General features: G+C 32.8%; 3 protein-coding genes across 3 annotated transcripts; 1 reads left to right on the top strand and 2 right to left on the bottom strand.

The window, feature by feature from the left end:
* The first annotated feature begins 1,720 nt into the window (after positions 1–1,720).
* On the top strand, positions 1,721–3,605 carry LOC133331223 (uncharacterized). The gene is made up of 2 exons (XM_061539624.1): positions 1,721–2,739; positions 2,789–3,605. The coding sequence occupies exons 1-2, from the start codon at positions 1,721–1,723 to the stop codon at positions 3,603–3,605; spliced, it is 1,836 nt and encodes a 611-aa protein (XP_061395608.1).
* Positions 3,606–4,959: 1,354 nt separating this feature from the next.
* On the bottom strand, positions 4,960–5,660 carry LOC133331222 (uncharacterized). The gene is made up of 4 exons (XM_061539623.1): positions 5,625–5,660; positions 5,446–5,569; positions 5,093–5,370; positions 4,960–5,019 (listed from the first exon to the last, which is right to left on the bottom strand). The coding sequence occupies exons 1-4, from the start codon at positions 5,658–5,660 to the stop codon at positions 4,960–4,962; spliced, it is 498 nt and encodes a 165-aa protein (XP_061395607.1).
* Positions 5,661–7,158: 1,498 nt separating this feature from the next.
* LOC133331228 (very-long-chain enoyl-CoA reductase) lies at positions 7,159–9,504 on the bottom strand. The gene is made up of 5 exons (XM_061539629.1): positions 9,453–9,504; positions 9,025–9,386; positions 8,273–8,489; positions 7,447–7,562; positions 7,159–7,372 (listed from the first exon to the last, which is right to left on the bottom strand). The coding sequence occupies exons 1-5, from the start codon at positions 9,456–9,458 to the stop codon at positions 7,168–7,170; spliced, it is 906 nt and encodes a 301-aa protein (XP_061395613.1). The 5' UTR covers positions 9,459–9,504; the 3' UTR covers positions 7,159–7,167.
* Between the last annotated feature and the right edge of the window lie 7,440 nt (positions 9,505–16,944).

Raw genomic sequence — 16,944 nt, 5'->3', positions numbered from 1 at the left:
CCAAGGCTTGCCTTATTTAACTAATCCCGACTCTTCTGCCTGGTGTAATGTTGGCAGTTGGTACAACAGGGGATTTTAGGCTCTTTTGTGGACCTCTTTGGCGGTATTTTGGGGATCCGGCAATTATATCCCAAAATAATTTTCACTGGCCCCCTTTTTTTGCAATGGAATGAGGAGGCCAGACATCAAATTTTTAGCAGTGTGCCTTTGGTTTTCTAAACACATAAAAGAACATAAAAAACACAACATTAACTCTACGTCCACATACGTTATCGTTGAAATTGCCACTTACGTAGATATAAACAAATTCCCGCACACACACACATACAAATAAAATTGAAATATAAAATATAAAAAAAACTTTGTTTTATTTTGTTTTTGGTAATCCTTTTGTACTTTTGGTTTTTGGTCGCTTTTTCGATTTTTAATGTGGAAGGTTATAAAACACGGTTTAGAATTGAAAGGTTTTTTTCCTTTCAGTCCCTTTTATAACCTTCTACAGACGCATAATTTTCCCTCTTTTTTTGTTTCCTTTGGTTTGCGACATTTATTATTCCTTCGTCTTTACCCCACTTAGCCAACCTACAAACCCTCCCAAGGTTGTATTTTGCGCTCCGTCTCCACTAACTACAATTCGCAGTGGCAACACCGAAACTCATCAGTTTTATCTGGCGGCCGGTATATCCGGTTCATTTTCTTTTTGCTGGCCGGTCAACAACCATCGCACAGAGATGCGGTTGGTTGTATTTCATTTATTAACATTTGTTTAATTCAGGGGCAATCGCAAATATCAGAAATGCATTAATTCATTAAAAAATATATAAAAATGTTCAAAATTTAAAAAATTTACATCAAAAGTTATTAAAACATAAAATGACTTAAAAACAAAAATTAATATGGTGAAAAATACAGTTAATTTCGTAATCATATTAACCCATTTGAAATTTTGAGAAATCGAAGCCAAATGTTAAAAACTCCTTTTTTACTCGAGTTTAATGGGCATGTTCAAAGTTGCCCCACCCATGGCATTTTACGGAAATTTAAAATAACTTTTTTTGTAATAAATATATATGAAAGAAATTACATTAGTTATGTTTGAAATGATTGTTGGAATGCAAAAAATTTGTTTGACGAAAGAAAACTATCATAGAATTCTTCCTGCGCCCTTAAAACCAAATGAATAAAAGTTTACAATTACACTGAGAAAACATGGTCACCCATGCACAATTTTTCGACAACTGAAAAAGCAAGCCAAAGTGGTTTACGCATATAGAGAACAGGATTGCCATATACAAAAATGTGGTTGCGGGTCGGAAAAATATTAAACCAAGATTTTATGAGCGCTGTTCAAAGCTGCCCCACGTTCAAAGGTGCCCCCCTCTCCCCTATATATAGATTTACAAAATTCAGTATCAATTAAATAGCGTATGCAAATCCTCGTAATAAATCTGGTGGATTCTATATGACATTTATGCCATGAAATTAAAAATTGAAATCTCGTCGCTTTGTGTCTATATAAAATATATTTTATGGAGTTCGTCTAAACCTTGTTTATAATATTGATAAATTTCAAACAACAGGTCAGAAATCTGTTTTTAGATCCCTATTGTTTATAAACAACAAGCTGAAGGTCCTCAGACCAAATCTAAGGATTTCTTTACGATACCGCGGATTATTTTCGGAATAAAACAAACATCTATAAAAAAGCCTAAACCTCATTATGGGCGGTTGTCGTTGTTTCTTTCGTCATTGCCGAGTAAATAGCTATAAACAACCGCGAATTCATTTCTTTCACGTTCCTCTTAAGGACGCAGAACGCAGCAAGCAATGGATCGCATACGGAAAATTAGAATATATGTTGGAATATCCCGCTTCGAAACAGAAAAACGTCATCGTTTGTGCCAGGCATTTTCGGGATGAGTGCTTTATGAATTATAAAAAAGATCGTTTGTCACAAAGAGCTGTTCCGACAATTTCCCGTCTCTCCAAGGATAAGGCATTAGATTATGAGCTGGATTTGGAAAATGGTGTTCTAGTAACTCTGCCGGAAACACAAATGAAACATTTAATACCACCCGAGGGATTCGATTGTACCTTAGGTTTGGAAAACGACGAAAGCGTTTTGGAAAAGTTGAGGGAACTTGAAAACCCCGTCGATTGTGATGAAATCAAAGTCTTAAATGGAGATATGTTTGCAAAAGTAACTGAGAACGAGTTTGAGAGTAATATATCAACAAGTCCTGTAACCCTTAACCGTTCACTTATTAAGAGGCCGCTGAAAGTTGTAAGAAATGATGAAGAAGTTGAGCCCAGTTGTAGCAAGAAGATCAGAATTGATCAAGTGCCATTACCTCAGGGAACAATCATTGAACTAGAATCTCCCACAATTATTAACCATCAAATAATTGGGGCTGATGGTAATGTGTGGATTGAACATGAATCGTATAATATTGCCGAAACCAACAATGATGGGGATTTTGAATTCATTGAAGTTCAATCAAGTGATGATGAAGCTTTCAAAAATCCACAGGAATTTCAAAATATTTCTACAAATGACACAGCAGATAAAATAGTTTTAACAAATGTCTGTGGGGAGGAAGAGGCGGAAACAAACAATTCATCAGCGACTGTCAAAGCCAATGATGAAATATTTAATAATTTGCACCTGGAGTTGAATCTAATCAAAAAAGAAAATGCCACATTAAAGGAAGAACTGGAATTCTTTCGAAGAAGAAAATCGCAAACTAAAGGAGAAATACGAACAAGAAATTGAAAATAAAAACGCTAGATATTGCGATGAAATCGAATCCTTAAGAACTAATTTAGATTTTATGGAAAAAGAGAATGCAAAGAACAAAAAGAAAATAGAAAATATTCAAAAGTTATCTCAAGTCTCGGCGGGAAAACTAAAAGAACAATATGAACAACAAATGGAAAATGAAAGAGCTAAATATGTATCAAAGGAAAATAAGCTATTGGAACGTATCAAATCATTGCAGGATGATTTGGAAACGGCAAGAACTGAATTAATGGAAACTAAACATAATCTTGAAAGTGTAACAAAAGACCTGGAGAATTCACAGACTAGAAATAGGCAATTGATTGAAAAACAACTTCGAAATGAACTTTTAGAGCAAGGGTTGAAACAAAAACACGATGAGTTGGATGTAAAATATCAACTTTTACTAAAAAGCCATGAAGAGTTGCAAAAATTCAATATCAAACTAAAAGAGGATTGCACAAAATTGGAAAATCAATTGCAAAATCAGGTTTCAACTATTACCACTACAGATTCACAGCCGCCCGCAGTGGCTAAACCACCAACTACTCCATCTGCCAGCACATTAACCAAGGCTCAACTGTTCAACGGTATTAAACGTTATATCAGCTCTTCAATGATGGCCTTGTTACGTATGGAAATGTTTGGAAATTCCGATAGAGAATGGAAAACAGATGAACGACAAGTGGCCGTGGATATCTTACGTTTGGGTGAAAATGTCTATAAGTACTTTACAGATGAATGGCGTTTTCGTTTACCCGGTTTGCGAGATGCGAAAACTTGGCTTAGTCAGTCTGTACAATTGGATGACGAGGAAGATCTATGATAATGTAAGGAAGGAATGCATCATTACATTTAGATATGTATTTATAAACAACATGCCAATCGGTTTATTTAGTACCGTCTATTATGATAAATTCGAGACTGGCTGAATAGATTGTATATTATCTTACATCCGATCAACAACTCATCATGTTCAGAGCTTTTTTTACATTAATTTTAAGTTTTGAAGTTACCGTGTATACTATTATGATTACATTTTTTATATATAGAAACAAGTAGCTCATACAAAAATCCCAAATCAAAACTTTTTTAAAGTGTAGTTTCTCCATTTTTATGCCTAAGCAAATACATTCTATATGGTATGTTCGGGTACTGCAAGAATCTACTAGTTTTTAATATTTTTTCAGATATCATAAAGGAAAATTTGTTGTCGTAGTAAAAAGTAGTATATTCTTGCAGTAAGGGAACAGACCAATATTTATTACATTCTATTTAAGACCAATAAATATAATTAGTTTTTCAAATAAGTATTTATTTTTTGTTTAAATTTAAAGGGTACGCCATACCCATTCTGTAGTTCTTTATCATTGTGCTTCCCAGGATCTCTTACAGCAAATGGCTCAGCTGTCGCAATCATTAAATGTTTCTTGTCCAATATGTGAGTCTCTTGAGCAGGAATCGCATCTCGCCCCCAAAAAACAATATGAACTTCACCTAAAGGATCGTTTCTGACACCGTTTACGTTCTATTTATGAAGTATTTCTATTGGTCTTCAAAATGTATATATTTGTAGACGAATAGGTATTCTTATAAAAGACAGACCACTAGATCTTTATAAAGATGACCTTTTAGAAAACCACTATGTCATCGTATAGAAAACAACTAAGACTTCGTATGATTATTAGTGCCTCTTCGTAAAGATTTCCCTCATGTCATCAAATAGAAGATCACTATGTCTACGCTAGCTTCTTACAGAAAATATTCAGCCATTAACAACCCTATTACTGAATAGTACTCCTATTCTGGAGAGAATCAATTTTACTTATTATTACTTTTCTGCAGTAAAAACCATTTGATAGTTTATTCACCTACTACTAACTGAGCAACAGTTCCTCTCACGGACAAATATTTTAGAGTATGTCCAGATCGCTTTTCGCTATGTAAATCGTTGTGGTGTTCAAATTATACCAATTGCATTAGAAAATATGTATCGATTCGAAAATAGACTTTGTTAATAATTGCGTTTTGTAGTTTGACTGGACGGAATTGAACAAACGTTCAAAAATGGATATTATAACGCACGCATAAAAATACATGTAAAGGTTCAATTAACACAGTTCTTCTATTTTTTATGAAAACATTAAAAACACTAGTTGTAATTTTTATATAACTTTTATTTATTGATATAAATTTCTAATATCAATTGGTTCCGTCAAATCGCAAACAATAGACGTTGGCTAAAAATAAGAGCGTGATTAATTGAAAATTATTGATGAACAAAATATTTATTTTAAAACAACAACTAAATACCTTTAATTCTCGAACACAAAAGTCTGAACTGGAAGCATCGCATATCATTCCTGTCGGACAACTGCCCACTACATCCGATGGTATTGTGGCTCCAAAACAAAATGCAAATGTTGTACGCGAAGTACACGCAAATACTTGATTAGAATTACATATACCACAGCTAGATGTATCTCCGCAACTGGCTGGCAAAGTATTACGTTGGAAACATATATTCGGTAGGTGGGTACAAACTAAACCGTCTGGGCATGTGAACAATTGTTCAGTATTTGGTATGTTTGCTAAAAATATTAAAAACAATTTACAATGGTTTATTGTTTAGTGGCAAAAAAGCTCTGACAAAATTTGCCACCTACCACCAAAACAAAAATGATAAGACGTTTCATTTACACAGGCCACATTATTTTCCTGGCACTCATTACAAACAGCAGCCACCAGGCAATTATTTAGGTATAATAAAACCAATGCAAAAAATAGTAACTATAAAATAATTTTTAATTTCTGTTACAATAAATGAAAATAAAAAAATACTTACTGCAGTTCTAATTACAAACAAATATTCCATTATCATTATCTATTATCGTAAGTCGCCAAAGTGTTATTTTGTTTCTTTTTTCTTAACTACCAAACGGTATCAATCAATCGCAATGACTGTTGAATAAATACTATTTCGAATTTGACAAATCCATTCAGCATTTTCCTCCACTATCATTTTGAAATACATACTTATCTTACCGCTATTTTGTTTGTGTATTATTTTCGTCATTATTAGCTACTGCGTACGGGTTGTTAGGCATAAAATGTTTACTTTTTCTTCTATTGTTAATTAAAACCATTGATTAGAACGACATTCAAATTATCACCGGCATTAGGCGGTTATCCACAAAAGAAAAGAAATATTACCATTTCTCACCAAGCGTTACAGGTTGAATGTGTCAAATATTAATGTAGTGTGCTGTATTGTGTTGAACTTAATAAAGAAAGCAAATTTACTGTGGTATGCATTGAATAATTTTCGACTGGCTAATTATGAATGAAATAGACATGAAATTGGCTGCGTTTATAACAAAAGCCCGTATAGGGTGACGGAACCGACAATATATCACCCTAAACAACCACCATTGGATATCGTTTCCACGACAGAGGAGTCTACGATCCGAAACGACCCGAGTTTTTTTCAGCTACAACAACAATCAGTGGATGTTAACGTTACATAACCTGAGACAAGCTTTCCACATTTACGCCATCTAGTGTGATAATATTCGAATATCGAGATACATGTCTAGCACAATTCGACAATGCCTTCCCAAAATAAATATATTCAGTTCGGGCCTGCCGAGTTTAACGACATTTTACATTTCTAAAAAAAACGTGCTATTAGCGTGGCTTTAAAACAAACATTTTCAAGGAATAACGGAGATATCGGATTCTGATACAAAACTGTTCAAGTATTAAAGATTTTGTGATTATTTGTAAATATTTGCATTCTAATATAAACAAATAATCACAAAATCTTTAATACTTGAACAATTTTGTCTCAGAATCCGATATCTCCGTTATTCCTTGAAAATGTTTGTTTTAAAGCCACGTTAAACTCGGCAGGCCCAAACTATCATATATTCCACCACGAGGGTAAAATAACTAAAATCGCGCGAGTTTTGGGGTTATTTGAAAAAGTCTTATATCCACCAACTTTGCTTAACAAAAAAAGTTCGAATTATATTTTTTATCTTCTCAAAACCATTTTTTTCCTTTATTATTATTTCTATTTAATTACATACATAATATGTAAATATGACATTAGATAGTGAATGCAGACACATACATTAATATATAATCGATTTTCTTTATTTTTTGGAGATGATAATGTATCAACCCAATACAAACCACGTTGTATGTCTAATTTTTGGAATCTATGCTCGTCGCAGTACATATAAAAATGAAATAATTGTTCTAAATAACTAGATCTTATATGGAATATGTGTCAATTTAAATTGTGCAGGGAAGATACACGATATACTTAATGACAGAAGATCAAAATGCTAAACTTCCTTTCTCTCATGGAAAATGAAATTAATTTACAAAATGAAGGGGAAAATTGCACGTCTTTGTTTGGGATAATCTTTGAATTCTTTTCTGTAGTTGCGATGTTTACCCAAGGCCCAAACGGTCATTTGGAAGGCGCCGGCAAAGGCGAACAAGAGAGCGGGCAAACACGATGTCATAATGGAGAATGAAATCCAAGCACCAATTTCATAGGTGTAGTTGGGGCAAGAAACCAAGCTGTGAAGTAAAATAAAAATAGAATCAGTTTGTGATGCGTCTTTAGAATATGTTGGTGTTCAATGAATACTTACTGGAACAAATTTGTTAATGGATTGCCATCGGGAACGGGAATCTTACGCACCTTTGTGCCTGGTGGTCTCAAGTTACGCAAAGCAATGTGAACGGAAAAGTTGCCCAATTCACAGAACTGTAAAAAAACAGAATATATCATTAATTATAATTTACAGTACAGCAAATTTCTTGACTTAGTTAAAAGCAGCAATGAAGAAAACAATAACAAAATCACTTGTTGCTAATTAAAATACAGTATAACACATTGCCTTAAATAATTTACAAGTCTTATTCATTTCAAAGTCCGAATAATTATTCTTTAAAAATATAGTGGTATTGCCTTATTTATATGTTTTTTTTTCTAGAACTGGAAATAATCATATAAACACAAGTAGACAAAGTAGAATTTATCATATTGGAAAACTCAAAAAAAAAAAAAATAAATAAATAAAAAACACAAAAAAAATTATCAAAATAAAAGATTAAATTAAATTTTTGAATGTAATTTTAAATCAAAAATTGCGAAGGTCAGTTATTGTGTTTATATCCCCTATGTTCCAAAGTATAAAATTTCATTGAACATTCCAAAATGTTTGTCTATTGTTATATACCTTTCGTCAAAAAACTATTCCTTGAGTGCTGTTATCTTTTCCAAATTTGTTTAAAAAGTGATAATTAAAAAAATGTTGTCAGTGAACTTTAACCCTGCATTGATTGCTTGTTGTAAGACTAAATATTTTAAGTCAATACATATATTAAATTCCTGAGCATTCCATTGTTAGCAATTCTAATTTACAATAAATATTTACCCAAAAGTGCTAGGTGTAACGTGTGACAATAACTTACCGCAAACAAAGCCAGAGCGGCCCAAACTTGCAACATACAGGGAGATGTGAAAAATGGATGATTGACGTGATACGAAACATATGCGGTAAATCCCCAATAGTATGAGCAATTTTTGAACAGGTTACGCAAGGGCATAGTGGAGTGAGAGAATCGATGAACGAAGATGGTTTCCAATAATCGCTTCACATAATGGACTGTGTAGCAAATAGCAGCAATACTACAAAACAAAAAGAAATAAAATTAGTTGAGACACAAACATACACACTCACATATATGAATAACAATAAACTATATACCGAATATAAAATAAAATCGAAAACTTTTGTCATAGTTTTATTTTTTCGTCACCCTAAATTATGCAAAAATTATACAAATTCAAGTTCGAGGTACAACAAAATTTAGTAAAACGCTCAATAGCGCAGCTATTGCAATGCCAAACGTCGACGTTTGCTGGGGTCAAACTAGGTTAGGCATTTCTTCACCGTTTGTTATGGCTATCAATGTTATTAATATTGAGTTGCTTTGTATGTGTATGTGTACGTGCGAGCGATTAGTTCATATGTGTTGTTCCACAACTTTCTCAGATTTTAAATATTAATAATTTGATTTGAAAAAAGTGCATACTTTTAAGGGAAAGTTATGGAATCGAATCTAATCTATGTATTTGGCAATCACCAGCAACACACTTTATCACTGATATGAGAGCATACATACATTTTTTTTAAATATCATTATCGAAAACATTAACTTACTGGGTGGTTAGAGAAATTGGCTCTGTTGCGTTTTTACCATAAACCAATTCGGGACGTGTATAGAAAATCAAATATACTATTAGAGGGCCAGCATATTCGGCCAAAAACACCGTTTTCCAACCAATTTGTGGTCCCAAATCCTTTACGTACACCTTATCACCGGCTTGAACTTTAAGGGTTCTCAAAGTCTCAGTGTCTTTGACTGCCTTGCCCTTGGGTTCCAAACGCAACGATTGTCTATCAGCCGAGGGGGTTTGCTTGAATTTGTTGTGAATAAGTTGCCGCAAGTAGGACATATCTGTTTCAGCAGAAACAGACATTTTTCCATAGGGCTTTAGGGTTTTTGCATTAACTATTTCAATCTATGAAAGAAACATCACGTTAATAAAATATGAATGACTTAATTTCTGTAATCATCAGTTACATACCTCCATTTTTACGTATTGGCCTTAATAGGTTTTGTTAATCACTGGAATTAAACACAGTCACCGTCCTCCACAAGACCGAGCTGAACACCTTCTTATACAGAGTTTGCCGAATGACAGGTAAAAACTCAAAGTTCGTTGGATAGCAGACAAGCCATGAATTAGGGTACAGTAAATGCGTTAAGCAAAATCAGCTGATTTGTATACCATGAATAACAACGTATGAAGGGAGTGCACTGTCAAAAATATATTTGAGGATATTGTTATTTGTATGCATTGTAAAAAGGCGCGTTTAGACAACAACTTGTATTGTGATATATAAATAGCTAAATGGAGATCAATTTACCTCGATTTACCACTAAAAATTAAATCCACTCAATATCTCGATTTGCTGGAAATCCTATGCTAAATCGAGATAATTTCAGATACAACCCTGCTTTTGCATCAAAATATAATGAGTTCTCCTTAAAGTATGCTAAAAAATATGTTAGTTACAATTCAAAATAATTACCTACCAAAAATATGGCAGCCGATGAAACATTGAAATTTTTAATGTAGAATGATTATCATTATAATTTAAATCAACAAAAGTGTTTATCCTCTTTTGACCTAATGGAGAACAAGTTATGAAAATATTAATTGAAAAAAATTGTCACAGAAGTTATGAAAACAGTGAAATGTGTACGTAAACAGCTGATAAGTCAACTTTATGTTACTTATCAAAAACAATTGAAAATTCAGGATTAAGGGCTGTTGCGTTATTTATTTCCTGAAACTGGCACAATTTTGCGACATTTAAACAATGCCCCTTTTCTCATTAAATTAGTCGCTCGGTGCACATAGATTAACTCACTTTTTGAAAAATATTAAATTTACGTATCAAGGTTCTTGGGATGGTCACAACTTTTAATACTTATAATAACTTTTCTGAATAAAATCAATTTGTTTCTTCCAGATGATTTTCATTTAAGAGGAAACCGAAATTATAAATATCAAAGTCCAATAAAAAATGAGTTAACATCGTATTTTTTTAAATTCGTGGTAAATTTTTTTCTTTTTGTAAACAAGTGTGAGTTAACAAATATCAGCTGGCAGTCATTTGAAATTATTTCAAAGCTAGTGTAAATAACCTTAAAGTACATTTACATGTATGATTTTAAATCGACTCGATTAACGAAATCCAGAAATACACCCTAATTGTTTACACGTGATCTAAATCCCGATCAGCTTATATTTGTTAGTATACATACAAAATTATGAAGTGGCGCCAAAAATTGTTCTTTGCAATTTGAAAATGAAATGAAAAACTACAAGAATGGAAATGTTTTTGCAAGTCTGCAATCTCTTGGAATGTAAAAAAAATCACCTAAAACACAACAATTCTATAAATAATTGTTTTTTCTTTGATTTTTCAATTTTGCATTTAGCAACCGTTAAATATAAAAGTACAACATGTGAAAACAGTATCAAATTTTGGTACAGTGTAGGAGAGCTGTATTTTTTCGTACAAAAACCGCGATGCATCTCATTAGTATCATGATTTCGATAATGATTTAAAATAAACCCTGCCGCGCAATGATTTGAATTTGTAAGATAAATCATGGTAAATTCAGCCTGATTATAAAAACTTCGTAAATCCACATCATATAAAGTGTGTATAGGTGCATATAGACTATAGCTTTTATCGTGATAAAGTGCATTATCTCGATTTAATTGGTAAATCGAGCTGAATTTACCTTCATTTACCATATAAAATTAAATCCACTTAATATCTCGATTTGCTCTATACGCTATGCTAAATCGAGATAATTTCATATACAACCCTGCTTTTGTCCCAAAAAATAATAGTTTCTTCTTATAGTATGCTTTAAAATTAGACATTGTTCAAAATAACTGCCGGGCAAGAGTATGTCAACTGCTGAATATTCAGTTTTTGTTTGCATTCATAATAACTATTACTATAATTTAGAACGACAAAGGGTTTTATGCATTTCTAACCTACTAGAAAGCAAAAATTAAGTTAAAAATTGCCACAGACATCACGGTAGCAGTAAAATGTGTATGTATACGTAAACGAATAACAGCTGACAAATCCACTTCATTCCATTTTAATACTAGTCTAAACAGTTATGATTAGATATCTCGTATTACAAATCGAGTCGATTTAGAAGTCATAAAGTACATTTACATATACGATTTTAAACGAACTCGATTAACGAAATTCAGAAATACCCTAATTGTTTACACATACCCTTAATCATGATCTAAATGCCGATCAGCTGATGTTTGTTAGTATACATACAAAATTATTAATTTGCGCCAAAAATAATTGTTTGCAATTTGAAAAAGAATAGAAGAATTACCACAATGGAATTGTTTTTGCAATACTGTGATCGTTTGGAAAGTAAAAAAACGCCTAAAAACACAAAAATTCTATAATTAATTTTTATTTTCCTTTGATCTGTCATTTTTGTATTTGTCAGCCGTTAAATTTAAAAACAAACGGCATGTAAAAACAGTTGCAAATTTTGGAACATTGTGAGAGAGTTGTATTTTTTCGTACAAAACCCGCGTTGCATCTCAGTAGTATGTCTGAATTTAGATTGGGCGAGTTAACTTGCGGCAAGTCTTTGTTTGAAGGAGAGGGGGGCAAGGGGAATAGAAATTGAAAAAAATTGCTCGTACCGGCAATTTTCTAGCCATTTGTTTTGTGTATTTCGTATTTTAGTGTCAACTGTCAGATATTTCTTGACATTACCTTTTAATTTCGAATTTCAGTGTGAAAAATATTAAAAACAATAATTTAAAAAATATATGTGCAAAAAATATTAAGTAAATAATTAATAATAAATCATATAAAAAACTAAAAATGCCAATTAAGTGGTCAAGAGATGAAATAGAAAAGTTGATTGTTTGTGTTCAAGAAAATCCCTGTTTATACAACATCAAATCGGCCGAGTATTTGGACCGAAATTTAAAGGCACAAACATTCAACAATATTTTAATTGAAATGCAGTCTTTTATAACAAATATAACATTGGATGACATCAAACGAAAATGGAAAAATTTAAGGACCCAATATACACAGGAACTGCGTACTCAAAGGCAATCAAAAAAAAGTGGATCTGGTATATGCGATATTTACGTTCCAAAATTATGGTGTTTCCACCAATTGTCGTTCATCGATATTCATGTACAATCTCGAGAAAGTGTGGATAACACGAAGGTAGTAAAAATGTAAATAATGAAAATTTGTGTTAATACTCAAAATCTTTTCTTTAGGTCGTGGAAGAAAATTTAGAAGATGAACCAAATTCAATTGTACCGGTGAGTTAACTTTGGTCTAACTGATATTAACTTTATTTGTGGTATATAGTTTCTAAATTAAGAACTGTAAGACTTCTTTTCAAAAATATATTGTTCGAATAGGGCATATTTTTAAACGACACCATTTACCTCATTAGTTCTTATTTGTTTATATCTTCCACATTGCAGGACACTGAAATATTAAGCTATGTCGATGAGACAACAATGTCTACTTTTTGTGAGGAGAATAGTATCAACGAAGTTCCTCCAAGAAAAAAGGCTAAGGTCATTAAATGATTTATTATAAAGAACTGTAATGCAATGTGTGTTTCATTATTTCATTTACATGTTTACATAATACAGAATTCTCGTCAAATTCATGAACTTCGAAGTGATCTGGATTGTTTTAAGAACCTAATTGCTCAAAAAAAAAGAAAAAAATTTGACTGGTTGGGCAACTTGGTGGCTTCCCAAATGGAAGATATTGATCCTGATGATCAGGCTGACGCGGCTTGGAAAGTACAATGTCTTATGCGGGATCTTTTAAGTCAGGCTGCTAGTAAGAAAAAAAAGCAAACTAGTCCTTCTGCCGGGAATGATATTTTGGAATTGTCAATGGAGGGAGTTTATACCGAAGATGATTTCCTGGAATAATTCTAACATTATGCCATTTACATTAATATGTAAGGACTTGTACGATATGGCGTCGTCTGAATCACACAGAATACAATTAAATCGCCATTACTAGCAAAACAAATTATCTGTACTATTTACAACCTACACATCTATGTTGTCAGGATATTATAGCTTTTGCAGCCCCAAGAGTTTGTAACGCCGCGAAATATTGGTTCTAGACCAACCTTTAAGAATACCGATCGTCATATCTCGAGCTGATATGCTGAGTCGATCTAGACATGTGTGTCTGTCCATTATAATTTGTAAACACGATACAGGCCACAGTTATGGACCAACGAACGATTTGCATGTAGGATGGGTTCTGGCCAATGAAGACCCGTTTTGTTTTTTGTATTGTAAAGATCGGTTAATATTTAGGGGATGAAAAGGACCAAATACTTAATTTTTGTCGCTCCAGAGGCCACAATTATGGCACAAAAATCGCGATTTTTAACACTGAGAAGGGGATTGGGCCAAAGAATAACCATGACTATTTTGATAAAGATCGATTAATATTTAGCGGGTCAAATGGACCCTGACTTTTGTGTGAAAAATTACAAAATTTGTATTCTATAGGGAATATGTTTACTCCTGAAGGCCATAGACCCGAGAAGTTGATAGTATATCCAAGAGGAGTGGTTGGCCTTTAAATTGATACCAATTATATTGTCGTATGTACTCGGTGTGGGAGTTACACTTAAACATTTACAGATACTTATCGTTAGCTAAAATGCAAAAAGGCGTAACTAACAAAAAAATTTAAAATTGACTTTTTGAATTAATATTGTGAATGTCAATAAACCACATGTGTTGACAAAGTTTTACACGTCTGCGGTCAAAAAAGAGCTTCTATTAACAAAAAACAAAAAGACGTAACTACAAGTGGGTTTATTTGATAAATGCAAAAAGGCGTAACTAACAAAAAATTCACGTTTTTACTTAATTGTTATGACTGCCATTTAACTAAATAACTAAATTTGTTAAAAAGATATAGTCTATTCGTCATATGCAATATCACCCTGCAGGGCATACTTTTTCATTTCACATGACATGTTTATAGTTTTCATTCAAAACAGTTTTTTGCTTCTCCTACACAATTATGCTTTTGTTAGTTACGCCTTTTTGCATTTTAGCTGACGTTATGTATTCATATATTATTTATTAACCCACTGCCACACTAGAGGGCCAGGTATGGTCAAGGACAAAGCCTATTATTTTCGGTGATGATCAGATAATAATATTGGGATGAAGTGAATCAAAAACTTAATTTGATGTGTTTTTTTCGAGTTGATCTATAGGCCACAGTTGAAAGCCGAACATCACAATACAACCCACGGTGTACGAAATCTGGGCAAGTAATTAGAAGTACTGAATGTTAGTAATATTTGTTGACCTCTAGTCTTCAAGATAGTGCAAATACCGCGAATAACTGCCCAGGTTCAGAATATAGAACCGTAGAAAGTTAGATTTTAGTGGTAGTTGTGTAGGGTATCATATGGTCGGCCCCGTCCGACTATACTGCTCCGCCCACTGATTTTCATTTGAATTCAATATTAAATACGACATGTATTTCATTTACGAAAATATCTGAATAGTAGGGAGGATACATTATTATATAAGACGTAAACATACACCTCAAAATTTTTACTTGTTTTAATTAATTATTGTAATTATTTTTGCTTTTATTTCAGATTAACAAAGAAAACAAACAATTAAAATTTTGATATTTATTTATTCATATTTAATTGAAAATATTTGTAAATTAGATTTTATTATTAAAAAATAAATGAATGAAATTAATTTATTTAACTTCTATCCAATCTAGTTTCCCTTCATTATTAAAGTATGCCATAAATTCTTGTCGAATTATTTCAGCGTTTCCCTTTCGGGGATTATATGTGGAATCCACTCCACCTTCATTGACTACAGGAGTAAAATACTGATAGGTGTTGATATATGTCTCGTCACGTTCTAGCAAAAAGTTGTGTAAAGCACAACAAACAAATGTTATAGTTTGCACAGTTTCAACTCGTAAGTTCATTGGGGATAAAAAAACTCGCAATCTATTCGCAAGAATTCCAAAAGCATGCTCTACAACATGTCTTGCTCGAGAGAGTCTTGCATTGAATGTTTGTTTTTGCCTGCAGTTCGTGTGGTATGGATATGGTTTCAATAAATGTGTTTGCATCGGAAATGCATCGTCTCCCACTACCACATATGGAAGACACCGGTCTTTACCCACCACTGAGTTCACAGGTATTTCTTTTCCTTCCATCAACACTCTTCTCAATTTACTTTGTAGGAACACCCCAGCATCATTACAACGGCCATTGCAACCTATATCGACGAAAATAAATTTGCAATTGGCATCAACTAGGGCCATCAAAATAATGCTGTTTGTCCCTTTATAGTTGTGGTAGAATGCACCATCTTTTCGTAGCGGTCTAAAGGTGATATGCTTTCCGTCTATTGCACCTAGGCAGTTTGGGAATTGCCATTTGATGGCAAATTCTTTTGCAATGGATTCCCATTCAAAAGGGCAATTGGGAAACTGTGTGGAATAAAAAAACTATAAAAATATATTTTTCAAAAATTTACATCAAGATAAATACCTTCAAATAAAAATCTCTCAGTTGATTTAACAGCGCTTCGCATACCTCCGGTATTATAAGACAAATTGATGACTTAGATAAGCGAGTTTGATAGTCAAGACTTTGAAAAGTCTCTCCTGTACAAGCAATTATTATTAAAACAACGACTAGATATGTGATAACTCACCACTAGCGAGGAACCTTAAAGTCAATGCTAATTTTTCAGCTGCTGGAATTGCGTCCCTCATTTTTGTATTGGAACGCGCGATTTCCTGTTGCACTAAGTTTAATAAATATTTAAATTGCTCTTTAGTCACCCTTAAATAATTTTTGTACGACACTTCGTCTTTCAAGAGCAATTCTTTTGTCAGAAACGCAAATGACCCGGAATCACTTCTATTTTCTCTCCATGGCTTCACCCATAGCCTTCTAGCTCTAGTAGGCAAAAACGTGGCTTTCTTGCATAAACTAGTCAAACCTAAATTTTAAGAAGAATAATGTTAAATTGTATTTATAATATATTTTTTTGCAAACCTATTAGTATATCCTCTTTGTCACTGCCGTCCGAATCTAAGTCAATCGCTTCACCAATGCAATCTACAATATTTTCGATGATGGTATTTCTGTCTGCTCTATTCATATTTCTATTTATATTTGTTTTTAATCTTATTTTGTTCAATTTTTTCCACAAAATTAAAAAAAAAACTTTCACAAAATGTCAAAACAGAAAAACAAAACAAATATTTTTGAAATGGAATTGCCTTGTATAGACGCATAAAGCAAGTTTAAAAGAGAGCGATAAAAATTGCCGCAAGTAAACTCGCCTAATATAAATCAAGACTATCATGATTTCGATCATGATTTAAAATAAATCCTGCTGCACGGTGATTAAAATTTGTGTGGTAAATCATGGTAAATTTAGC

This window comes from Musca vetustissima, unplaced genomic scaffold (assembly GCF_032173495.1).
Source record: "Musca vetustissima isolate MV318-11 ecotype Yass unplaced genomic scaffold, APGP_CSIRO_Mvet_v1 utg67107, whole genome shotgun sequence".
Lineage (NCBI taxonomy): Eukaryota > Metazoa > Arthropoda > Insecta > Diptera > Muscidae > Musca > Musca vetustissima.
This window is presented reverse-complemented; position numbering and strand designations above follow the sequence as displayed.

Coding starts and splice junctions, on each gene's coding strand:
- LOC133331223 (XM_061539624.1), top strand. CDS start 1,721: ATGGGCGGTTGTCGTTGTTTCTTTCGTCATTGCCGAGTAAATAGCTAT. Junction 2,740..2,788: donor TTCTTTCGAAGAAGAAAATC/GCAAACTAAAGG, acceptor TAAAAACGCTAG/ATATTGCGATGAAATCGAAT.
- LOC133331222 (XM_061539623.1), bottom strand. CDS start 5,660: ATGATAATGGAATATTTGTTTGTAATTAGAACTGCA. Junction 5,371..5,445: donor TTATCATTTTTGTTTTGGTG/GTAGGTGGCAAA, acceptor TAATATTTTTAG/CAAACATACCAAATACTGAA. Junction 5,020..5,092: donor TTTGTGTTCGAGAATTAAAG/GTATTTAGTTGT, acceptor TCTTATTTTTAG/CCAACGTCTATTGTTTGCGA.
- LOC133331228 (XM_061539629.1), bottom strand. Junction 8,490..9,024: donor CCAATTTCTCTAACCACCCA/GTAAGTTAATGT, acceptor TTTGTTTTGTAG/TATTGCTGCTATTTGCTACA. Junction 7,563..8,272: donor CCGCTCTGGCTTTGTTTGCG/GTAAGTTATTGT, acceptor GTTTTTTTACAG/TTCTGTGAATTGGGCAACTT.